Source organism: Uloborus diversus, chromosome 3, assembly GCF_026930045.1.
Source record: "Uloborus diversus isolate 005 chromosome 3, Udiv.v.3.1, whole genome shotgun sequence".
NCBI classification, from domain to species: Eukaryota; Metazoa; Arthropoda; class Arachnida; order Araneae; family Uloboridae; genus Uloborus; species Uloborus diversus.
Window position 1 is genome coordinate 189,400,526 of NC_072733.1, and position 27,505 is coordinate 189,428,030.

The 27,505-nt window shown below is 33.1% G+C and overlaps 2 protein-coding genes across 2 annotated transcripts in view; both read right to left on the reverse strand.

Moving 5' to 3' along the window:
* LOC129219343 (delta(3,5)-Delta(2,4)-dienoyl-CoA isomerase, mitochondrial-like) overlaps nt 1-27,505 on the reverse strand; it is a 142,593-nt gene that overhangs the window by 40,906 nt on the left and 74,182 nt on the right. The window lies entirely within an intron of this gene.
* Nucleotides 17,268-19,861, reverse strand: LOC129219342 (probable E3 ubiquitin-protein ligase makorin-1). Its single transcript, XM_054853705.1, has one exon. The coding sequence runs from the start codon at nt 19,782-19,784 to the stop codon at nt 18,471-18,473; it is 1,314 nt and encodes a 437-aa protein (XP_054709680.1). The 5' UTR covers nt 19,785-19,861; the 3' UTR covers nt 17,268-18,470.

The window sequence follows — 27,505 nt, forward strand, 5'->3', positions numbered from 1 at the left end:
AGGTGCCACCTGGGGCAAACCCATCCGCGCCACCGTAGCAATGCTACTGACTTCATCAACTCACATTTATATATAAAATAATTAAATTTATCAAATAGATAAAGAAGAAAAAAAACCCGTATTTTCATATCAATCAACTAAAAACTGCTAATTAAGGGAATATGTAATACCCCTTCCCCCCTGGAGCAAAAATAAAACGTATGTATGGCACCAGTTATAAATATGCAGGAATGATTACACCTTCGAACGATATAAAACAAACGCTGAGAAGGAAATACGCTTTCAATTTTTAACATTTATCATTTAAATTTTGAGCATAAATGAAAAAAATTTAATGTATAAATTTTGAATTTGAAAAAAATTAGATTATTCTTCAGAAAGTGTTCAAACAAAAACGATTTATTTTGGTATGCAACCTAATAGTAAAAAAAAAAAAAAAAACCCACGAAGTCTGTTGGGGGGGGGGGGGGGGCGATCGCCCCAATCGCCCCCCTGTGGATCCGCCACTGGATTTCATTCGGCAAATTCAGAATTCTCCCCTTCCTAAAAATGTTAGTTCTCCTCCCACCATTTCACATAAATTCAATAAACCAATAATATTTGCAATTCATTAATAAATATAAATAATGTACATTCTTGAATGAAATGAGAATAAACATTTTTCACTTTCGTTTATAGCAATGTATTTATTATTATTTTTTAAACAGCTTTAACTGTCAATAGAATTTTCAAACCATTAGGAAAATGTAAAATAAACATAATTTACACTTATTAAAAGAAAGAAAGAAACCTTGAGTTTTTAAAAATAAAAATCAAAGCATTTAAAAAATATAATTAGGGAAGCAAAGAAAATACAAAAAACATTTTTAATCTGAAAAAACACGACTGTTAACAGCCAAAATAAAAGTACTATATATTCCCTAATTAAGGCCTCCCAATATTTGGTTCAAGTAAGACTTTTTATTATTTATTACAATGAGAATAAATACTTAGCCTAAGAAAAACTGTACACTTCAAACTATTCCCGGCAAAATGTTGCTCCCTTCCCGAAAAAAATGGAATCATCCAGCATACAACGCTCTCCAACACTGCTCCCTGGTGTGCAAATTGTGTGAAAAGTCTTAAGCTAACTCAATGAATCGGAATAGAATTTCACACCACGGGTAAAACTGCCCTTTTTTTGAGAATTAAGGATTGTTTTATTTTCCCCTCTAGTTCTTTTTCTTGGGAGCATATATATATTTTTATTTTAAAAGCATTTTTTAATCATATGATCAATTTCTTAAAAAAAGTTATTTATTTTTTAAATCAGTCGAAATGCCGCCTTCTCCCTTGCTGCTGTGCCCTGGTGAGAGCACTCCTGCCAACCCCTTGTTACGCTACTGGCCAACAGGTGTTGATGTGGATGTTTGTTTAGACAGTCATACTTGGACCACTCTGGGAAAGCTCTTGGGGTAAGTTGAAGTCTAATTTTTATCTCAGCTACAAACCAGTAAATACTGGGGTCAGTTAGCTGAACTAAGGAGCAAAAATTTTTGCTAAGTGGATGTTGTACAGAAAGTGACAGATGCATAACAGGTCAAATATATTGCTCTACATTTCAGTTGTTAAAAAAGGTTTAAAGCAGCTCTTTAAGATTGCAGCCTGTAGCTCTAATGCCCCATGCGTTGCAACAACGCAGACATTGGTGAAAGCTTGTCAGAATGGTTCCTTGCTGTGTTGTCACTTTAAAGCATGGAATACGGCACTAATTTCAACAATTACTTTAAACCTTTCATAAAGACTAAAATGTTATGCAATATCAATTCAATGTAATAAATTTAAACCTGTTTTGCATTCTAAAAATTTTGTTTCATTTAAAATAAACATGTTCAATATTAAAAGAGTAAAATTTAGCAGTTCATCACTAAGTTTTATAGTGAAATCAGTTAAAAATTGTTGAAACGACAACTGGCTTAACAATTGTTTTGTTAATCAAATTTACAATTTTAAATATCGTAACCTGATACTATTTACTATTTTAAATACTGTAACCTGATACTAATTGTTTTTTAATAATAAAATATCTTTGTTTTTCACATTAAAGATGCCGAATATTGCTATTTAAAAATATATTTACTTACAGTTCCCATATTATGTGTACCCCACTTTAACAAAAATATTTCCTTTAAAAATTAGTTTTATTTGTTCAGAAAAAGATCTTTTGTGCTATCATCAGTAAATAATGGCACAAGAGTTTACCCAGTGATGAACTTAAACAGTTTTTAAGTACTTTAACAATTTATTTTCAGTAACTAATGTCTTTGTTACTTTGTTACTTACTTTGTTACTTATTTTAAACTAAATTGAATAAAGTTAATAAACAAAAACAATATATTGGATCACAAAAGTTAATCATTTGGAACTCATCATCAATCTACATTACTTCAAAACGTGAAAATTAAAAGTTTCCTTTATGGAAAAGGTACTAGAGCAAAAGTTATGCTTGCTTCTAAATTGAAATCATTATTGTATCAACACAAAAACAGGGGCAGCCTGAATGTCGTAAGTGTTTTGTTGTAGCTTGTAGAGGAAGATATGGTGGGCCAAAAGTAAGTACTTTCTGCTTCTCAACAATCTAGAGTTTTAATAAAGAGAAAACACATCACAAGAAAGGAAAATTGACTTAAAAACTGTCAGGTAAGTACTGAATTTTGTGAATTTTTCATTCCTAATTTTGTTTCCATGAACATATTTATTAACTTTCTATATAGTGCTGTTTTAATGTGTTTAAGCAAGAGTTATTTGTAATTTTCGAAATATTTCAGAGACCAGTTTTCATTCATGGTTAAGCTTAGTATATTTCTTGCATTAAATCTTACTATTTGATTACTAAAAACTGCATATTAGAAAGAGACCTGAAATTTTTTTCGTACGCTTTTAGACACTAATAAGAGCTGGTTAAATACATAGACAATGCTGCCATGTGCAGGTAAACGGCAGTATCTGCAGAGATAAGTTTTCAAGATATTTAAAAAAAACGAGCGTTGGTTTCAACATTATTCATAGGGAAATCTAGAAATTAAGACTTTTTTTCGCACCTTTTTTTCATCGGAAACCAAATAAGCTAGTTTGTACTTAAAGCGAACGTACAATAGATGACAAAAATGCAAAAAAATTTAAAATGTAAAATTTGCAGTTACTTCCGTTTATCTGCACATGGCAGAATATACTAATGTTAATGTATTAACATAGCCAAAAACATTCTATTGCATAAGTTTAAGAACTGCTAATGAAAATTATGTCTTACAAAAATTATTTTTCACTAATTAATTTGGACGTTTTGAGAAAAGCTCTGTGAACTCTAGTTGTCAATATACACAGTAATGGGGCAATATTTTGTCAATGCATTATATTTCCTAATTGTAATTATACATTTAAATAGTCTTGTTTAGTATGTATTTTATACATCTTAAGTGCTAGTACTGTATTTCTTGGAAGTAGAAATTTTACTGTGTGCATGCATGCTTTAAATGTTTAGAGTAAGAAAAATTTTAGTCATAGTTTCAACATTTTCAATCTTTGTACAAACAGGGCTGCCACTAAGTTATGGTCCTAAAAATAGTCGTTTTAATAGTCTCTTAAATGTCAAAGTCTGTAAAACAGTCGCTAAACAAGGAAAATAGTATCTAAAATAGTCTTCCATTATATTTTTAAAAGTATTAATCAGGGACGAGAGTGGTTAAAGAGCAAAAAGGAGGAAATCCAAAAACATTTCATAAAAGGGATGATATCCAAAAAAATTTTGTGAAACTGATGATATCCAAAATCACATCAAAATAGAACTTGGAAGCCATGATATTCAAAAATTCAACAAAAAAAAGGCTAATTACCAGTTTTTAAGGTAATATGTATATAATTAAGTATGAGTAATAATTTTGTACAATTTGCTGCATTGTACCATTTCTTGCCAGAGTGTTTATTCCTAAATAAATCTACATTTTGAAAAAGGGGCAACAATTTCTAACCCCTGAGTCCTTGAACGAAGGGTTGGGGGAGCCAGAGGTCAATCTTGGCTGCATCAAACAATAGTGTCAACATTTTATATTTTTTAGAGAAAAATACATTTTTTCATTAAAAACATTTGCGTTTATAGTATTAAAAGAGTAAGAACATAAATTTTAAAATTAGGTCTGTTTGTAAAGTAAAAATTTACAACAGAAAGAAAAATCTGAAATTTCTTTACGTGGTAGAACATACTTTTCATAGTAAGAATTGAAAATAAATAAAAATATTTGTATATAAAAGATTGGTTATCTTTTTCCTTGCATTCGAACTAAAAATTTGTTTTTAAAAACTTTCTAATACGATTTTGGAATCAAAAGAACAACTTGCGGCTGCCTCATTTAATTGTGAAATCTCAAAACTTTTAATAGACTGTAAAGCCTAAACCACTTGAGAATAACCATAAATACTTTTTACACTTTCATAAATGCACAAAAAAAGTAACCATGCCAAGTTTCAACAAATTCGAGACTGTGGGTGCTAAGTTATGTTTTTTGATCGACTTTTGCAGTTTTTCTAAAATAAATTAAATAAAAATATTACCGTAAAATGGGGGAACATTGCTCCTGTAGAGATAACATTGTTCCAAAAAGTGTATAAGTTTTTTTTACTGATTTTTGGTCTCGAATTGGCAACTTGTCCACCTGTTTACTGTTATCTTCTACCTAGTTGAAAGAAATTCCACATTTTCAACCACTTTGTCACTGAAGTCCTCGAAAATCAGTAAAAAAACTTAGGAGCAATGTTATCCCTACAGGAGCAATGTTCCCCCATTTTATGGTATTGAAATGATGAAGGATTAAAAAACAGATATAAGGTAGCATATAGTAAAAAACCACCCAACATAAAAAATAATTGAAATACTTACAGAATGCAAAAAGATTGAAATCTCAAACGAGGTATGCAACTTCCGGCGCAGCACGTGTTTGACATCGTTGGCATAATTCCAAAACATACATTTTTGGCAGATATTGCGGAGGATGAAGATTCGAGGGGAAAAAAGTTGTGCTTTTCAGAACTTCAGCTTTGAACAATTACGGGGAGGAAGTCACTGAACCTATTATTTATCCTTACACTACCTGAGATACCTAAAATCACGTCTTCAAGACTTAAATTCTGCAAAATGCCTTGGAGAAGGCCTCCAGACTCCTCCTCCTACCATAACTAAAGATGGTTTTTTAATTTAGGTAAAAGAAACTAGGCTGGGGAAAGATTTTGCTGGACAGGTAAAATAAATTTGTTGCATTTTGCTTAGTCCTTTCATATGTGTGGTATGCCATTCCTATTTTTTGTGACTAATAATTTAAAATGAGAAAACTATTTTACTGAAAAGTGAACTATTTACAGTGAGCGCACAGCAGCCGGCACATGTAAAAACGATTGGCGGGCGCTGTGTTGCCTGCAGGCATAGGTTTGGGGACTTGCTATATACGATATGCAGATTGATACAATAAATCATATTAATATAAAAAATAACTTTGAATTTTTGGCAAAAATACTTTGTATTGTAAGGAAATAAAAATACATATATTGTAAATCAAAAACAGATGAGCTGCACAATTACAGCAAAAGGCTAATTTAATATGACATGTAGCATTGCAGAAACATAAAAATAAACTAAAATTACTGTTTTCAACAAGTAATGGACAAATGTCAACAGTTTTGAACATTAAAAAAAAAAAAAAAAAAAAAAAAAAAAACTAGCAAGATTTTTCATTTGTTAAACAAAAAGGCTTTGCGCTTCGGGTCTTAAGGGTTTCCAGATTATTGGGGTCCCATACTGTATCAGAGACGTAAATCACGGATTCCATAAAGGAAAATGTTCGAGACGAGATTCTCTTTTCATAAAAATACATTATTTCATATCAAAGAAATTAAAACAAATTTTCACTACCAATACCTACAACACCTATGCATGAAAACATTTTTACGACATGAATAACTTAATGCATAATTTTTGAGCATTTTCCAGTCAGGAAATAATGGAATTGCAGAGAAACCTGCATACAAAGTTTAAAACTGATACATATATATCTTTTAAGTTTCTATTTGGGTCCAAAAATGCAAAAACAGTCACAACTTGTACAAATAAGTAAATTTAATATTTTTTTTTTAATTCAGACTCTCTTTCAGTTAACACTGAAAAGTTGTAAGAACAAAGGTGAAACATTTGTAAAAAAAAAGACAAAATTAATCAATAATCATCTGGTTCTACTACTCTGAATTCAAAATGAAGGGATTTAGCATAAAATTTTAAATATCTTACAATTCATTAATTTTTTCTTTGACGTAGTGTGAAAAATATGGTGTTATCAGTAAACTATTCTGCCAAAACAATTGCTGAAAATCTTTACTAATAATAAAGCTCAAAGTTAGTCTGGATATCTGGATCTCTGTCGGGATATCTCTCTGTGACGCACATAGCACCTAAACTGTGCGACTGATTTTCATGAAATTTGGTGCAAAATTAGTTTGTAGCATGAGGGCGTGCACTTCAAAGCGATTTTGCGAAAATTCGATTTTGTTCTTTTTCTATTCCAATTTTAAGAACATTCTACAAGCAAATTACCATAACATGGACGAGTATATTACCAAATTGTCATAACCTGAAACCGTAACACGGGCAAGCAAATGAACATAGCAAATTGGCAAGAAATTCATCATCTATTATTTGTACAGGCGAAAGAAATGACCTTTTAATTTTCTACTGTGGGCAAAGTTGTGTAGGTACCGCTAGTATAACAATATTTAGGGAAGAATGTGACATCGATATGATTGCACTTTTAACATTGAGAAGAGGTTAACTCACATTCTCATGTTTGATAAGGATGGTGTTTCTCAATGAAGATAACTATTTTATAAAAATAACCTTACATTGGTTTATTAACCAGCTTCATTATAATGAGCTACTTACACCTCAAGCATTTAATGCACCACTTTGACAATTGGTACTAAAGCATACTAAATTGGAAAAGAGCTGAAAAATAATGAAATGTTAGGAGAAAAATTTAGATTGAAATTCTTTTGATTAAAAAGAAATCCAAGCACAGACAAAATAAATGATGTATATCCTAAGAATCTGTTCTACAAAACTTCTGTAGAAACTCCCATGCTTACAAATTGACAACAGCTAATCAAATCTTTTGTGTTTTTACTGGTACAGAGTAAGCTTCCAACCACAAGATCAAGCTGACTGAATCATGAAGGTTCATGCACCTATGAGGTTTAGGATCAAATAGCATCCAGACTGCACAGATCAACCACAAAACCTTTGGAAAGCAATTCAAACTTCCAATTATCACATGATCTTAAGATCAAGTTGTAAATCAGATGAAAACTAAGTTGTGAATGTGGGTTCCACTATGCAAAAAAGGCTACTTCAATTATCTGGAAATAATTCTCAGAATGCTTGATCCTGTCCAAAATGGATGAGAACTACGGATACATAGAATTTTGAAAAGAAAACAAACAGGACCAACAGTTTGTATGTTCTACTTTCCTAAGCTTAACCTTGAAGCAAAATTTTACATTAACCTCATTCATTTCTAATAAACTTCTGATCACTAGTCTTTGACAGAACAAAGACAAGATGTTAGATGGTCTGATGAAACTTGAAAATCAGCATTGGGAAGCAAACTTTCTTTGCTGAAAGAGCAGTAGAATTCACAACAGAATCTTTTCCATCAGTTACTAGATGTGATAGATATATCAGTTCCAGAATGGAATGACAGTCATTTAAAATCAACAAACAGTGCATATAGCAGGGGTCGGCAAGTAATTTTCAGTGGCGTCCGGAACTTTGGAAAAACTTTCATCAAGGTCCAGGGAAGAAAATCATAAGCTTTAAAATTTTTTAATTGAAATTTTCAATCCCAAATTAAAAGAGCAATTCTATTTCAGATCAATCTTGACCTCTTCATTTCTGATTTCAAAAATTCTGATACTGAGGACACATATTACAAGATAAGTAATTCTGCCAATTTTTAAATTTCTCTGTTGAAAATTGTTCAAAATAGAAGGCAGTAAAGAAAACTTGGAAATATGTTAAAAAAAAGGTCAAAAGAGTGCTCTTACAAATGACTAACTTCTTTCCTAATTACAGTAGAATGAAAATCCAAAACTCATTGTAAAGCTAGGGAGCAGAGCTTTCTATTAAAACATCACATGACATTCTTACAGCAGAGTTAAGTTTCAAGGTCAAAGAAAAAAAAAACCAGGAATGTTAACACATTGTCTGTAGATGTTTTACATTATTTCTGCTAAAAAGGGAAAACGATAGACTTGCCTCTGACACAATCAAGCCAAGACCATCTTCCTATTATACAGTTACCCTAAGGCCCAAGAGATTGGCTGTTGCAGCATTTAGATTAGCAATGGGGTACAATTGCGTTGCCGCTCATCTCCATCAAATCAACATCCTGAGTAGTTCTTTGTGCCCCTGTGCAGTAACGCTGCTGAACATTTGACTGGAACTATGGTAGCTGAACATTTTCCAAGAGTCCTGGACTTTGTGGTTAATCTGTTTTTTCCTGCTATTGGGAAACTAGAGAACTTATGTTACTTTTAATTTTGAGTCTCATATTGTGTGATATTGGCCAAGGACTGTTGTGTATGAGTCTGCTGTATTGGAAATAAAAAACTACTGCTATAATATTTTAATTTCTTGGCCAAACTATTCATGAAAAATTTGATAGCAATTTTATCTGTAAAACCCATATCTTATAATGGAAAGAATGTGTAATGAGTTTTTGAAGATTTGGGTTTTCCTTCTTGAGATGATTGAATCAGTTATTGTAATGAGATTTTCTGGTAAGCGTTGATCCAAATAATTTTTTTTTCTTAAAATATTTCTCATAGTTTTTCTATGAGAGTTATTATAAGACTTTTAGGGAAGATGCCCCCTTTCCTCTTTTCAGCATCTCTTAATGCGCCATCTTTGCCTTTGAAGTTTCACAAACCTTCATCAAAAAAGCAAACTTTTAAAAAAGTACAGTTTATGCATGCCTGGCCTTAAAACATAACTCCATTGTTTTTTCCTTTGTCGACTAAAATTTGATAAAAGCATGAATTATTTTTTTAAATTGTTTTCAGCATATTTTTTTTAAAAGTACTTATTAAAAGGCTTTTATTATTTAAAAATAATTACTATAAAAAATACTAGGGTTTCCTTTGTATATAGTGCACAAAAAAGTTTAAAAAGGACCTTTTTTATTGCAGAAATTCTATCAAAAAATGCCCAATTTGTCTGGAAGCACTTTGCCCCTTTTCGGATCAAGGGAAAATACTATAAAAGAAATATTTTTTGCCAAAATATGAGGAATATTTATTAGCTAGAGACATATGTACCCTTTAACTTATATGTGCCCTTCACTTGAGAAAAATATCCTATAGTTGAAAAAATACCTTTTGCGTGCAGTAGCACCCTGCCGATTCTTTTCAATCTCCGAGAAAGCTCTGACAAATTCTTCATTTCTTTATTGATATTTTCAAAAGTGATGTAATGTATAGTTAGTTACTATTAGTTAAATACTTACTTTTTTAAAAATAATATCTAGGGAGATTAGATAGTTAATACAAATACAGTCGATTCTTGATAACTCAAATATTATTTTATCTTGAAGTTTTCATATGGTCCCAAAATAATTTAGTGTTTTCAATACAAAGTTTTGTTTCTATATCTCAAATGTACTTCTTCTAAATTGAAGTTTTTGCGAAAGTTTCATTTTCATTGAATGCATAAAAATGCAGCCAAAAAATGTTCTTTTTCCTTCCTTTTAACACATTGCTTTGTTTATCAGCTTGTGTGAGGGGGATAATTTATTTTCAGTATTGCTACCTAATGCCACAGTGTTGCAAGATTATGCGAGAAGTAGCCCATTGTGTGTGGTCATTTTGCTGTGGTTAAATACTTAAAGTTTTATTGCTGGCTAATCTTTGAGATACCTAAAATTTTAGCAAAAATTGAAAACAGCAGCCTTTAGTTTTTGGATGACTCAAATAATCTGCCATTACGACAAAATGTCATCGAGAGAAATTAAATTAAGCCTACGACATACAAATTTGATGACATTTTAAGATGTGATAAAAAATGTAAACAGTGAAAAATAACTTCCTTTTTCGAAGTATCTTAGTAAAATTTATTCCCTAAAGACATTTTTAGGTAATACTAGTAATTAATTTTATCCAAACCAGGGACCACGCTAATCATTCGCCTCTACACCAAATGGGATAAAACCGTAAATTTGGCGAACAAAATTTTGATGTAGAGAGTTTATTGGTGAACAACACTCACTGAAATTTCCACAGAAAAAAATACCTCCCTGATCCTCGAAAGTTCCAAAGGGCAATAAACATACCGGTAAATAAGTGTCTAATTAATCTTAAGTGCAGGGGTGCCCACCTGGGGGGGGGGGGGGGTCATGGGCGCAGACTGCGACATTGAAATTTTTAGAGGGGGTATTTTTCTCATTTTTAAGAGGGGGGGGCTCTTACTTTTGGTAGGGAGGCTTCGAAATATTTAGGGGGGCACCCTTGATCTTAGAGGGGGTGGACACCCCTGTTAAGGTATAAGTAAGTGGTGATATTTAGGGGGTGCACCCTTGATCTTAGAAGGGGTGGCCACCCCAGTTAAGTGTATTGTATATTTTTAAAGTATAAGTAAGTGCTAGCATTTAATATTCAATAAAATTATACCTTGTTCTCTGATTAAATATTTCTACAGGAAATAAATACATTAAAATCAGCTAAAGTTAATCTTTGGCTAAGACTTTTGAAATTTGGCTACTACAGTACAACCTTGATATCTCAAATCTCTCGGGACGGGAAATTTTTTCGAGATATCGAGTTTTTGAGTTATCAAGGTTTTTAAAAAAATACACTAGTAACTCTCACATTTACACACACGTACGCTATATGCATTTATATATGTACTATGGGACCACTTCGAATTACGATCAATAAAGTAGTCTTCAATATTTACTAGATTTGAAATTTCTAATTGTCGAAAGTGCGCAGGATGAGATTTTGAAATGAGCAACAATTTCAACTTTGTTTTTTCACCTAAAAATTTAAAAATTCTAATTTTATCTTTAACCAGTAACCTCACATTCAAAAAGTTCTCAGCAGCCATTTTGTAGGTGTTAAAAAAACTGAATGATGAAAATGAGGAACGCATTTTCCATTTTCGCTTGAAAACTGACGGACGAAAAATCGAACCCCTTTCCTCAAAGTGGACAACAAGTTTGAGAGAAATGCACAAAGACTCTAAACTCTAGGAAAACACAGCATCCCCTTCATACAAACACTCCCCTATTATCTTGTCCCAATCCCCTATTCACAAAATTTCCAAGAAAAGGGATGAAAAACGTTAAGCAATTGTCTCTGAACTGGTTTTACTACAAAAATTGCCAAAGCAAAACGACAATTGAAACTTGCGTCTGTGCAAAAATTTCTACATATCAAGGGTTTCGAAAAATAAACTTTGAGATAACTATGGAAAATACATAGGGGTTTTTATGGAAAATGCTGGGGAAAATTTTTGTTTCGAGACATCAAAGGTTTCGAGATAAGGAGGTTCGAGATATCAAGGTTTGACTGTACTTTTAAAATTTGGCTAATTTACTGGCTAACAATTCAAAATCCTTAGTGCAGCCCCTGCAAACTATAAAGTGTTACAGTCTATTCATTATGCAGTATTCCTTAAAAAGAAAATAGAAGTTACTTCTTCAAAAGGCTAGTAAAGAAACTTCCTATAAATCAAACTACCGATTACTTGAAGGTTTTAAGCTGGACACAATGGACTTTGAGTTATTGAGAATCAATCGACTGTATTATTAAAATGCTTCAATCAATATTGATCATTGAGAGTCATTGCATACAGGTATTTATGAATTTAATTTTAAAATAAGAATTGTTATTGGAAATAAATGATAAAATCAACATTATTGAAACATTAAAGTTGCAAAATTACAGTAAGTTTGTATTTTAATAGTATATTTGATTCACCTGCTTCAAAAATGTCAATTTTATCATTTGTTAGTTTGTAAATGTAAAGCAACATAAATTTATTGCACTAAGAAATAATATTCAACTGTACCATATCAACTGTTTCTAACTGTTGCATAATTTTGCTTACATTTGCTAAAAAAAATAAAGATTGAGGATAGACTTCTTACAGAAATGCACGAAGAAACAAATTATAGTGAAGTTGTTCTAGAACTGGAAAAAAAATAAAATAAAAAGAAAATAAGTGCGAAAATGGAATAAAATGCAGTATGGTGGAAAAAACATAATGCAAACCTGTTCATGCTTTCCAACCAAATATGGTGATTGGGAACTTTTTTTTTCTGTCCAGGAGATGTAATATTTAAAGCAACTGCATAGATGTTTCGGAATTACTACTCATGTAAAATCAAGATGTTTTTGGAACTATTCCAAATCATGTAAGAGACAAAATTATGATGAATAAAACAAAAACTTCAATGAAGAAAGTACTTGAGAAATGAGTAAAATGATCAAGTAAGACATAAATGTTAAAATGATGAAAATGCATTCAATAATTTTTATCACATAATTTAACTCCAGAGTGAACTGCTACTGGTTTGATTTGAATACTTCCTGGTGGAAGCTATATACTCAAATAAATATGTGTGAGTAACATTACACTTTTTGCATTCAAACAGTAAGAATGACTTTTTATAATTCAAGCCTAATTAAACCTTACACACATATTGCACTTTTAAATGCAAGACAACCCTAAACTAGGTTTGTCAAAGTGTGACAAAACATTTTTAAATGAACAAAGAAATAAATTCTAGTGAAGCTATTCTAGAGTTAGAAGCCATATTCTGAAGAAAAAAAAATCACCAAAATAGCAGTGTAAAAATGGAATAAAATAGGATGAGGGGAAAAAATTTTACTCAAACCTGTTCATACTTTCTGACCAAATATGACGATTGGGAACACTTTTTTTCTGTCCAGGAGATTCATTATTTCAAGGAACTGCAAAGATGTTTTGAAATTATTAATCATATGAGATCTAGAGATGTTTTCAGAAATATTCCAAATTATGTAGTAGGCAAAATTATGATGAATAACAGGTTTAAAAAAAGTCAACACAAAGAAAGTACTTGAGAAAGGATAACAAGATCAAGTTTGACAAAAATGTTAAAATGATGAAAATGCATTTGAATTTTTATGACATCAGTCATGAAGTCCAGATTGAACAGTTACTAGTTTGATCTGTTTACTTCCTAAAGCAAGCTTATATTCTATTAAATGAGCAACAATGAAATACCATATATACTGCCATACCTGCGAATACCATCTATACTGCAAAAAGAAAAAAAAAAAAAAATGCCAAAAAAGCAGCGTAGAAATGGAATAAAATACAATATATGGGGGTGGAGAATGTAATCCACACCTGTTCATGTTTTCTGACTAAATCTGATAAATAGGAACATTCCAGAAGATTCATTATTTGAAGCAATAGCAAAGAGAATTACTACTTGAGATACAAAGATGTTTTTAGAAATATTATAAATAAAGTAGATGCAAAATTATGAAAAGAAACAGCAAAAAAAAAAAAAAAAAGTATATCAATCAAGAAAGAATTAGAGAAATAAGTAAAATGACTAAGTTCGACTAAGTGTAACAATGATGAAAATGCATTTCTGAATTTTTGTGACATAATTTAATTTAGGGCATAGTTACTAGAATTTGATTCGTGTACTTCCTATTGCAAGTCATATATTCAATTAAATGATCAACATTGAAATATTTGCATTCAAATAGCAAGAATGAATTTTTACAATTCAAAACTTGCAGACATATTATATACTTTTTAACATACGACAAACTGGGGCTTGTCAAGGAGTGACAAAATGCAATTCCTTATTCTGTAATATGAGCACCTTTTACAAGAACAGAATGAAAAACAAAGAATAATAATATTAAAAATGAAAAAATAAAATCCATAAGAAGATTTAATTAAAATAATTTAATATTAGTTTTATCACATAAAGCAGAATCCATAGAGCATTTTTTAAAGCCAAATTTGAATAACAAATGGTTACAAAAAAGGTTTCCCTAAATGAAGTTAAATTTCATGGGGAATAATATCTTATATTTTCCATGTACAACTCAAGAAGACCTTCAGACAGTTATTCAATTTATATTTCAAGTTCACTTGCTGAATACATCACTGTTCATGATTATCATGGGTGCCAAAAATTGGAACTAAAAAAAAAAGCAATAACATGTAACACAATCTATAGCGTTGTTTACATCTATCAGGAAAAGCATTTAGAAATAATAACCAAGTAAGAATACCTTTTGTTTTTAAGTAATTAAACATATAATAAAAAAAGAAAAATACACCAAAAAGGTTTTACCACTGTTGGTGGAAAGATATGTTTTAAAAATGAAGTGTAATAAAAATAAACATGTTTGAAAAATGACTGGAAACCAACTACATTCATTTTTAAAAACATACTGTCTTCAGTTTCAAGCATGTATCCATAAAAGTAAGAGGTAAATTTTTTTCTTAATTTATCTCCAAAGTTTGAAGATAACTTACGTTTGATATTGATGTTATTTAACGATACACATAACTGCAGCTAATGTATCTGCCCAAATGTGTGCATAGCATGCCATTTATATCATCTCTAGCTATATCCTTGTAGTCTGGATTTAAGTAGGATAAAGTTTTTCATAAACAGTAAGACACTGTAAAATTATGTATCTCTTGAAATCTTCATTGTTTAGGTTTGAAGAATCGAAGTAAAATCGGGAAAAATCTCCCGATTGAATACTTTGCTGCATGTGAATAAGTTAATCCTTCAATTTTGACTTTTGAGCCTAGCTTTTTGTACTCAACTGCTCACCTTGTTCTAGGAAAATATACAATTTTTATGCTCAGGAAAGTTTATAAACTTTCTAAAACACCTGTTAGGGCGATCGTTTGATACATTTTTGCATCTGCTACATTAAGTGCGGTAACAATCCAGAAATCGGCAAACTCCAATAGTTGAGAATATACTACAGGTCTCTAATTTGGTGAATAGGGAATCCCGTACTAAATTAGGGATTGTGAGCAAAATTAATTAAAATGCATCAAAAAAATAGTTATTTTACAGATAGATACAGCTAGCTTCCGTTATTAGAGTTTAATTCAAAGAAAATAAACTTGTAGTTAAAGGACGAAAATCCTGATATTTTTCGACAATTAAATTTTTCCCTCAGTAGTGAAAAGTAGCACCCATGATTATTATTGCAAATAAGAGTTTAAATGAAAGAAAAAATTGCTTTTTCCTTTTGAGCAATAATTGTTATTCTCATGACTTCATCACAAATCCATAATTAGAAGATTATGAAAGGCTCTCTGTGTTATTAAATCCATTAGTTAGCAATTAAGTATTTAATTCTGTTATACAGAAGGCTTCAATATTAATTCTTGACATTAGAACTATTTAATCAAAAAGCAACAGAATAAAAGCTCATGAACAGTACGAAAATAATTTTAATAAGCATTGATGAACATTAAAGTGCCTTAGTTGTAGAAAAAGTGTAATTTACTTCAGATTATCATAAATTTTATGACATTGAAGGAGCTAAGAGAATTGTTTTAAATTACACTATTGATCTAACAATGCCCTTGAAAATGCACAAAAGATATATTTAAGAAAGTCATTAAAATGACATTTAATTTGCTGTGTGTGTGTGGCTTCAAGTTCCATAAACCAAGTTTATAAAAAAACCAACCTTAATCGATGGCAGAAAAAGGATAAATTCATTACTTCTAGCTAACTAGTTTCAAAAGAAGTCGAAAATTATGACTTATTACAGAACTGTTAACAAATAATCAAAAATTTACTTATTATGGCCTACTGCAACGTCTCTATTTGTCAAAAGTTTTATTTATGAAACAAAAAGTAAGAAGTGCTCTGTTGAAACTATATTTTAAGATTTCTTATCAAAGTTAGAAAATTTCAGAAAAAATCTAACCAAATAGCGACAACATGAAATTATTTCTGTAGGCAACTCATGCATTCCAAAAAAAGTTTTTGCAGACCATATGACTATTATAAGCTTATAATTATGGAGCTATAATCCCACACTCTTAGATTGAGTAAGGTGAGAAAAATTTCATAAAAGCAGTTATTCTCTTTTAAATAAATTATCTTATGTTTTGAAGAACATCTATGATTCTTGGATCTTACTAGCTTTTGAAAAACAAAGAATATGTAGCACATTACATATTATTCAATGTTTTATACTTAGAAGGTATAATTTCAATACTGCAAGTGAACATGACTAATGCATTCGTGCTTGCACAAATAAACTAATAAAATGTTGAATAACTGTTTGCTTATACAAAATTGCTCCTTTTCAATTGCACACAGCCAAAAGCTTTATGAAAATCAATTGCTATTTTAATTCTATATTATGTGTCTTATTCACTTCAAATCAAATAGATTATGAATTTTCTAGTGACCACAAAGATTTTCCAAACCATAAAAAATATATTGATAAGCTCATGCCTTCAACATGTTACTAATATTACCCTAACTTCTAAATTCCCAAACATAATAATAATTAAAAAAAAAAAACACATATACTTAAAGGTTTGAATAACTTGAAACAAAATTGATTACTAAAATATGTACCATGCAGTTAAATAATACCACTTTTTTCCCAACTTTTAAACATTTTGCGATTAAAAAAGCATGAAACGCATCTCATTAAGACTACCTAAAGAGGTGCATTGATAAACTAAAATACTTTTTTGAAACCGAAACTTTCTAATCAATAATTTTTTTTCAGCAATTTGCAATGTAAGTTTAAAAATATTAATAAATAGTCTTCAAAAGAACTTGCACTAAATTGATCGTAAAATCTAATTCACACCGAGAAAAGCTTTTAAGCTATAAATTAAGTGACATGCTAATGCTACCTGTGGGATTATTTCCCAGAAAATAAAATGCAAATCTTCATCAGCTGATTAAAAAAATTTTTTTTTCCTCGTTCAACTAAGGAATAGTCAGCAGATTTTCTTGTTCAACTAAGGAATAGTCAGCAGATTTTCTTGTTCAACTAAAGAATAGTCCGCAGATTTTCTCGAGAAACTGCGACTCACATCGCAGCACACTATTTTTGCTACCAGGATAATAAATAACTTTAAAATGCTCTGTAGAAAACTTGCAACATTAAAAAGGAGATACATAAACTGGTATATGCATCTTTATTCAGAAAAATCAAGAGTTACTTCAAGCAACTTACGAACACAACGTGTAAAGTAGATATCACGTTTTCATTCCCTTATATATATATGATTCAACATAAGTAAAAGAGTATTTAATTTTGGCAGCTGAATAAAAAGATAATTTCCTTTTCTTTGCTTTTTTGAAGTTAATACATTTTATGATTACAAGCAAAACATGAACCAACGCTTAATAAATTCATTGAAAGATCGAAATGTGTATCACAAAACATATTCTAACAAGGGTTAGATATTTTAAAGCTTACGTCACCGAATAATATACATACCAAAGTTTTTTTTTGTTAAGTTTCACCGAGAAAGGATTTTGAGTACTAACATTTCAAAGTTTCAGTGAAGTCAATGTTTGATGTAATGTTGAAAAATTTTGCATTGCAAAATTAATCTACTTCAAGGTAAACTTTAAGTCACCTAGAATGTTATTCAGTTACTCAAGAACAAACATTATAAATCCCTAAACATAATACCGGGAAAAACATCTCCAATATGTATAAAACTAAAATGCCAATTCATAAACAAAAGACATGAAGAGAGCATAAAAGAGTTATTGTTAAAAATGTTTATGTAGAATTGGACATTTTGGATATGGATGGCAAAATGGCTCTGAATAAAGGTGATATATAATCACATGTTCATCAACTTTTTCTCTCGGCTTTTGCAAAGTTATTCTAAGGCATATACAACACCAATAGACTTTTCTTCATAATAAAGCGTCTTGTTATTCACATCCTAGTTGCAAGCACAGATTTACAGCATTACAACATGTAATAACTTCATTTCTTGTCATTCATATTTGAAAATTACGCTCGAGCAATATTAATTTTTTCTCTAGGACTCATTTGTAGTAAATAGATACATTTGGAACATTGATAAAATGACATCCTCCAATGGTGGCAACAGGAAACATAACACAATTTACCTATGTGCACCCTGTATATTTTCATCTGAAATTCATTAAACAGTAAATGGGGAGTATTGTATACGTGCAGCATCGAAAAGCATCAAATCCTAATGATTTGTAGTCTAAAAGTAACATTATTTATGATTCCTGTGTTTATTCACACACGAAAATGGACATGGTAGGAAAAAACTGGAATACAACTTAAGATTTTGCTAACTGTAGAAAGATTCTACAAACTTATCTTCTTCTTCAGAAGGATTCACTCAAAAAAAAGTTATCGCTAACATCGGAAGCATCATCATCTGATTCAGACCAAGTGTATACAAGATGATCATCAATATCTAAATGCAACAAAATGTTTTCTTCTCTAAACTCCAAGTAATCCCACAAGAATATTCTTCCCATATAATCTAGTTCTCCATCTTGATTTTGTCGCCGCCTTCGTGTCGGAGGTGGTAATTCGACTTTAGTGCCGTCGGGCTTTGCATGAAGATAAAAACAAGCCCCGCCGAATGGACATGTTCCTTCCCCTTGTTTGAAGTACTTGCAAGGCTTTTTACTTAATGCACCTTTATATTCAGTGATCAGTTTTTTCTTTTCTTCTTCTGTGTCCACCCAGTACAAGCTCGGTGTGATAAAATCAGATGCAACCCTGCATTCGGGACAGGCGCGGGTGACAACCGGATCCAACACGCTGTCGATGTGCTGGTTGCTTCCGAATTCTTTCGAGCGCCGCCATTTCCTGATACAGCTCAGACAAAATACATGATTGCACTTTTCCAATATCCCGAATCGGCGTTCGCTGATCGGATCCTTTTCCATGATGACATCCATACAGATGCCACAGGTCTTGTCGATGCTACGCTGCACAGCAAAGGCTAATTCCATGTCTTGTTCAAGCTCTTTTTCACATTGCTCGGTGTGTTCTTTGCGCTGTTTCTCGTCGTAAGGATGAAGGCACGCCTTACTACACAGTTCACAAACATTTCCATGAACAAAGGGGCACTGGTCGTTAAATGGGCATGCATCTTCCATAAAAGCAGCACATAATTCTTCCGAATGCATTTTGTCGGGCTCAGGATTTGTAAATATTGTGGATTTTACTGTGTCTGCATATGATCTAACAGTTTTCGGAACGAATTCGGGAGCATTTACCCAATTAGATGAGTGAGGGCCACTCATTCCCGAATTTGAAACATCATTTTTAAATGCATTGCGGTGAAGAAAACTATACCTTGGTTGGTAAGCATCTTTCTTGTTTGAATCAGGCCTGGCTGCATGCGAGTTGCGACATTCGAACTGTTGACGAGAAGATCCAGCAGAATGTCTGTCACTGCGATAACGTTGCTTAAAATTTTCTCCATCCTTCATTGGTATGTGATCGAATCTGCAATGGTCACCAAATTGACATTTTCCCTGCAGGTAGTAACGGCATACAGAATCGGGTGTGCGACGAGAAGTGTCGTGAGAAAATGGACATCTATCACCCTCTTTACAGGACGAATAAAGAAAAAATCGACATACCACATCATCTTGATTTAATACGGAGGAACCTTCAGCCATTTTTTGACAAATAACTCTTATTTTCTATCCTAAATACCTCCACCCCTCATTATCAACATTGACCACAAAACATTTTCACAGTCAGGGAAGAAAACGCACTGATAATGTATTCCTCCGCTGAGTCATATGATTGGCTGCTCTCTTTCCTTACATCAACATCCTGTTACGTAAATATAGCTATAGCCATCAGCTTTTAAAATTTCTGTGTTGCTATCTATGAGATCGAGCTACAAAAATCAGCTTTTTTTTTTGCATTGGCTAAGCATCATTTTTTAAAATTACTTCAGAAAGAAAGAATAATATATATCGTTAAAAATAATTGCACATTTTCAACCAAAATACATCAAATGATCTAAAAGGACGCAGATTTGTCCCGCCATCTAGTGACGAAAAACTAAAACTAAGCATACTCAGCGAAACAATTATGACTAAAAAAAAACATTTTTCAGATATATTGTGCATGTCGTTTCCAGATTCGGATTACAAATCTGAAAACTGCATGCAAAGTTACAGAAGCACGTCAAAGTTTATTATCAATAATTTATTCATAACAGGCCCGTTATTTGGGCCCTAAAATGAAGACTCTAAAACATAATCTAATTATGCATTTCTGCATGCATGGGCGGCTCGTACGGGAAGCAAGAGGGCAACTGTCCCCTCACTTGCAAAAGGAGAGGGGTCTCCCCCCCCCTCACTTTTCAGAGTAAAAAATTTCTAATCGATTGAAGAATGATTTATACATGTTGATTTATTTCAAGAAAAATGTAATCATAAATTCCAAATGAATGGGGTTATTTTTTCATAAAAATAGAAATCATTTCAAAAGAATGAAACTTTTGATTACAGTCAGGGAGTCTATGGCAGTCATCCGTACCAATTTCATAGTCACGTTCTACATTTTTTAGACGGTTGCTTAATCCGTACAGTCGGCAGCCGCTCAGTGGCGTAGCGTACGTGGGGGGGGGGGCAAAGGGGGCACTCACCCCAGGTGGCACTTTGTTAGGTTGCAAATGTTGTTGCAAATACTGTAACACAAACATTAACATCGAAAAAGGCGCTTTATTATTATTATTTTTTTTAAGACGGCGCATTACTAGGGATGTATCACTAAATCAACATCAAAATGTTTTTTTTTTTTACCCTTCAGTTCTAACTTGTCTCAGGAAATTTTTCTCTTTGAGGCACGAGCACGAAATATTGGATACTGACATGCATGCGGACCATTATCACTGGCGCTGACATAGAAAGACCAGAAGAGAGAGAGGACAATCTCGTTGGAGAGGATTATAAATCAAAGTTCGACAAGCAGGCAGGGGCAGACTGGGTACCCCAAGAGGACGCCAACATTAACTACCAAAGGGCACGAAAGAATTGAGGTTCAAGGGTGCAAAGGTTTTAAAGGTGCAAAAAGGAACTAAAGCGCATAGGTTTGAGGGCGTGAAAAACAAAGGCGCACAGGTTCAAGGACGCCAAAAATAAATAAAGTAAACAAAAACGCACACGTTCGAGGGGTACCAATAAAAAAAGGTAAAAAAAAAACAAAGGCACATAGAGAACGTTCGAGGGCGCATCGGCCTGCAGGACAGGCCAGTCCACCCCTGCAAGCAGTCACTGCCTTACCCATGGCTACCTGCAATTAGCCTTGCCTGTCGATTACAGGTAGCCATGCCTTAACTACAGTGTTGGCCAAATTATTAGACTAAGACTGTTTTAAAAGCGAATTCTTTATTGATTACATAACTATAGACACATTAACAAACAGTGAAAATAATTACCTAATATTTAGTATGCATTCCCTGATGAGCATTTTAAGTCTTTTTGGCACACTTTTCGCAAGGCCACCATTCCTCAACTTTTTAAAAAAGGAAGTAAAAAATTGTTTATGCTCACTTTTATATATACTCACATAAGTGATGTTCCGGATATCCGTATCCGCGGATATCCGAGAGAAAATAAAGATCTCTATCCGTATCCTTTACTTTTTTGACGGATCTTAAACGGATCATTTCTATTCTAAATTTTTTTTTTTTAATATTTGAATAAAAGATTCTTAAATTCCGTTTAAATTAGGTTTTATTACCTATTTAAATTATAAGGTAATATTTCAGAAGGCAATTTGTACCCCCCCCCCCCCCCCGTTGCAAAAACGAAGGGGAGATAAGTTTTAAAAATGTGTATCAGTGTGTCGTTTTGTGGCACCGTAGCTCCTAAACAGATGAACCGATTTTGATAGTTCATTTTTCGTTCAAAAGGTGACTTGATCGAAAGTGTTCTTAGCTTGGCCTCGTTTTTGTAGAACTTTAATTACCGGGGACATTAATTAAAAACCGAATTAACGTTTTTCATAATTATGGTAGAAAAAATTTATCCTTACGTTAAAAATGTGACCCTAATTGAAAGAACGAAGTTTTCTGCGTTTAATATTTATTTGAAACTTCTAACTTATATACAGAAGGAGCTATAATCTTGTTAAGTAAATTTTAAATGCAGTTCTAAGCCTTTATACGCATTAATTAGTAGCGATTTCATAGTCGGAAGATAAGGAGAAAAAATTCAATAATTTAAAATTTTTACCTGCTGCCAGTTCATATTTGTTAACAAATGTGTGTTTGACCCGCGAAATTCATCTTAATATGAGGTCGGCTCTCTGAGACATGTTTTGTTTTTTTAATTTTTAATTTAATATTAGTTTTTGTTATTGATTTGGGGTTTGTTATTCTTCATTTTTGTTTTTCTAGGCATCTTTTTAAAAAAGTGAGACTAAATTCTCTATTTACTGTTTGTAAAGGTGTTCCCGGCTCTGCATTTCGGCGGTCGGAGAAGTTCAATGGAATAAGTCAGCACTGCATTTATGCTGAAATAAAATGGGAAAAATTATTTCTAGCCTGTCCAGTAGCAGCTTTACACTCTTGCTCCTGTATCCCACATCTACCGAGTAAGCTAGAAATAATAGGGAAGTTGCAACCTATTAAATGTTCATATTTTGGCTATTGGATATTGTTAATTGACCCTCAAAACTAAAAAATTCACCATCGCCGAATATTAAAACACCGTGGTTGATTTTTAATGAATTTTTAAAAATCCACGCGCAAAAGTGCGCGCTTCTGAAACGTCACGAGCTTACGTCACAGGGCGCGAATGGGCAGCCTTCCGCCAAAGGAACATTTTAAGCGCGCTGATATTTTTATTTTTTAGAAATTCAATAATCCTTTTGAACACACTATGGAGGCCGGATTCGTTAAAGCACAATCTAAATAATCTTCCTCAAGTAACACCAATGAGACATTCGAATATTTTCGAGAGGATGAGAGGTTTAATGTTCCAGAAATGCGAGGAGAAAGCCTTTTACGTTTCTTCTTCGAAGTCGAATGCGTGACCTTCGCTTCTCCCCTATCGGAAGAGGGGATGACGTCACTTCCTCTGCCATTTGACGTCACAAGAGCTTGAACTTTAAAAATTAATTTAAAAAAAAACTACTTATCGTATCGCAAAAATTTTTTCACCTATGATGTTCATACATATTACTTTATCATATAAAAATAAAATTGAAAAATCGAAAACTTCCCTATTTTTCACTTTCCATCCAAGCATTAATGCAGCGCTGACTCATTCCTTCCAACTCTCCCTCAATTTTAACGGAGATTTCTTTGAAGAGTAAATCATAGTCTTGATTATATTTTTGCCGCAGTTGACATTTTTTGAAGAAACTGCCATTATTCTGACAGGAATACCTTCTGTAACAAATTTTACACTTGGATAGTTGAATTGGGTAAAAAAAATTTTGAGATCCGTATCCGTATCCGCGGATCTTGACACTAATGATCCGGATCCGAATCCGTATCCGCGGATCTACTTTTTTTTTTAACGATCCGGCACATCACTAACTCACATACGCATACTCACTAGTTACCTATAACTAACTTTAAATATAACAGAACACACTAATAAAAAGAACTAGTGAACTGTTTAAGCTGATTGAGGTTATGTTCCTGGCAAGTAGATAAACAAAGCAGACAGTGCTGCCACCTGCAAACCTTAAATTATGCTAAAATAACGTAATAATCAGTGTACAGTATGTACTGTACTTTAACAGTAAAATAAATAGTACTTTAGTACAAATAGTGTACAAAAAACAAAAAAGCTGTTTAGTCTAATAATTTGGCCAGCACTGTAATGTGATTGCGCCTCCACGTGTTTCCCTTGACGGGACTACGAAACCCTCTGCGCATTGTGTTTTTTTTTTTTTTTTTTTTTGCGCCCTTGTTCCTGAGCTCTTTATCTCTCTTTTTTTATTTTTTTTTTTTTTTTTTGCGCCATCGAACCTGTTTTTTTTTTTCATTTTATTTTATTTGTGCCATCGAATGTGTGCGCCTTTGGTTCCCCCCCTTTTTTTGCGCCCTCCCCTCGAACCTGTGCGCCTGTTTCTTTTTGCGCCCTCAAACCTGTACGCCTTCGGGTTTTTTTTTTCTCTTTCTTTTTGCTCCCTTAAACCTGAGCGATTTCTCTCTGTTTTTGCGTCCTTGAACATGTTCGCCTTCGGGTTTTTTTTATCTTTTTGAAGTGATACAGTGAAACCTGTGTATAACGATAGTCTATAACGACAACCTGTCTATAACGATATTTTTTTTGGGCCTCAGCAAAGTGTCGGCATGAATAATCAAACTGTCTATAAACGATAACCTGTCTATTACGATACTTTTTTTAGGTACCAACAGTATCGTTGTAGACAGGTTTTATTGTAACTTCTTATATGAGGGTAAAACGATTTGTGACATAACGCGCGTAACGGCGCAACTCTCGTCTGGCATTCCTTTCGTTCGCGCATACGACAGAAGCGCGCATGTTCGGGGAAATTTTGTTTCTTTACTCTTTGGGTCAGCTTTAAGCGTTAAGTGGTAGTAGAAAAAGTAATGAAACTAACAGAAGATGGATGATCGTCGCAACATAACGCAATCTCCTAACGAAAGGTGAGTTTGATGTAACAATACCAGTAACATTGTAAACAATATGTATTCAAAACAGCATTTAATCTTTAAATTTATTTTCAAAACAAAAACATTTTTGCGATTAGTTATACTAAAAATATCTCGCTTCATTTAGGGTTTTGAACTGTGATAAGGTGTACATATTTTAAACGAACTTCATCCCCGCAGATTCCGCAACGCGGGGGTTGGGGACGGCCGAGAAAACAAAAAATATAATAAATAAACATTTAATTCGTTCATCACAGAGTAAAATCTAAAATGTTTCGTAAGTTTAAGTGTTTTTTTCTGATAGACGAAATATTTAGAAACAACGCGTCATTTAATCTATTAACGATATTGATGAAATGTGTGTAGTGGAATGTCTCAATAAAGCAAAGCAACAAATTATTATTGCCAACATATATACACTGGTATGCAAAAATTAAGGACGAAGTCGAAAAATTAACATATCAGCTGAACGAAGAGGCAGAGCGGACATAAAGATTAATCAGGAGATTAAGTAAGGTGATGTACGGTAGCACATGCGCAGATATGCAGGCAGACGTAATGGGGGAGTGTCTGAGTAGTATAAAGCATGTTGTCGGTGTAAGATCAGTATTTCTGGCAAAGAGATTGCACGCCGTATAGCAGTTAAAATAACACCGAGTTGCTGCCTCAGCCAGAAATGGCGAATAATCAATCTGTTAGACGACATCTGGATGCTTTTACCCGAGGTCGAATCATTGGGAAGTTGGAGGAAGGCCGCAGTGTGACAAGTGTGGCTGCAGAGTTCGGAATTGCTCGCAGCATTGTTTCACGACTTTGGAGACAATTTCAAACTACAGGAACAGCTATCCGGGGGTTCAGTAGTGGTCGTCCACGAGGAACCACACCCGCAGATGACCGGTGTATTGTCTTACAGGCCAGAAGAAACAGGCGGCAAACAGAGGGAGAAATCGCTAGAAACACGACACAGGCGACTGGACGACCGATATCGCGTTTTACCGTGGCCAGAAGACTGCACGGTGGTGGTCTGTTTGCACGACACTCTATACGGTGTGTACCTCTAACGCCTGCCCATCGGAGAAGGCGTTCTCTGTGGTGCCGGAAACACCGGAATTGGAGAGACAATGAATAGGGACGAGTACTCTTTACAGATGAGAGCAGATTCAGTCTGAGTAGCGATTCTCATCGCATACTCATATGGAGAGAGCGGGGAAGCCGCAATCATCCCTCGAACATCATTGAAAGGGACAGGTATGGAGGTCGCAGTGTTCTCGTTTGGGGAGGCATCATGCTTGGTAGTCGTACAGACCTTCACATCTTCGACGCAGGTTCAGTCAACGGGACCCGTTATTGTAACGACATTCTTCTTCCATATGTGCGTCTTTTTAAAGGCGCTATGGGTCCGCAGTTCCTTTTCATGGACGACAATGCACCATGTCATCAATTTGTACTTTTTCAATAAAGCTTCTTTTTATCCCTCTGATTTCTCTTTTAGTAAGTGTTGCTTACATTACACATGTCCTTACGTATTGGGGATCTTACGGTATTAAATGTGTTGATTTGGAAAGCTTTTGTACAAAGTTATATTGAAAAAATCGTCTCGTCCTTAATTTTTGCATACCAGTGCATATATATATATATATATATATATATATATATATATATATATATATATATATATATATATATATATATATATATATATATATATATAGGGGCGGACTGGCTGACTTTGGCCCAGTTGGCTAAAAAATACTTTGGCCCACCTCTATAAAATAAAAAAGTTAAATTATCCAGTACGGGATATCGATTCTTCCGAGTCGAGCACAGACATTTTCTATTTTCCTCGTAAGTTTCTAAATCAAGTTTTAAAGTTCTAAAAAACGAAAATTGTGAAACGTAAAATTAAGCTAACACTGAACTATTTTTTATGCTCCTTCAAAGAAGGATACTAATGGTTTTAAGTCTGAAAAGGCACATATCATTGTGATTTTATACGGACAACATAAGAAGGACACGAGGAAAGGGAGGAATCGGGTAAATCCTCCCTCCCCCTGAAAATTTTCGAAATTGGTTGATCTATATACGCATAAGGAGAAAAGAATCGGAAAGTGGGCTTCTAGTTCCCTTCCAAGCGATATTTCAAAAGTTGATGTCAAAAACCGCAATTTTACAATGTTCGGCAACGTTAAGGAGAGGGAAAAGAAAGGGTTCCCCCTCGATGTTTTTTTCTTAACTTTTTTTTTTCAAAACTGAAGCCTATTTTAGTTTATCTTTGTTTACAATAGAACGTCGAGGGCTCTTCTCAGAATTTCTCCGAAATGGGAAACTTTAATGCAATTTTAGGTTACCCTTGGTAAAATTTATGGAACAAGGAAGCATCGGGAGCTCTCAACGAAAACATTTCGACTTCGGACTATTACAAAACGCAAAACTTTCGTTGGTCACGTTTGAAGTAGGAGGAGGCTCAATGTCTCATTTGGAAGCATTTAAAAACTGAAATATACTCTACCCGATTTTAAACTACATTTAGTTACTACAGGGAATCCGACGACTCTCCCTTTGGAAATTTTTGACATTGAAATTTTAAAAACATAATCTTATAATATGTTTGGAAACATTAAAAGGAAAGGAGACAGGTTTCTCGAGTGTTTCCCCGAATATTTTTTAAGAGGGTGCCGTACCCTTTCGCTTTTAAGCTAACCTTTGACCCTTAACATAATCAACCCCCCTTTCCACCCTTAAAAATTT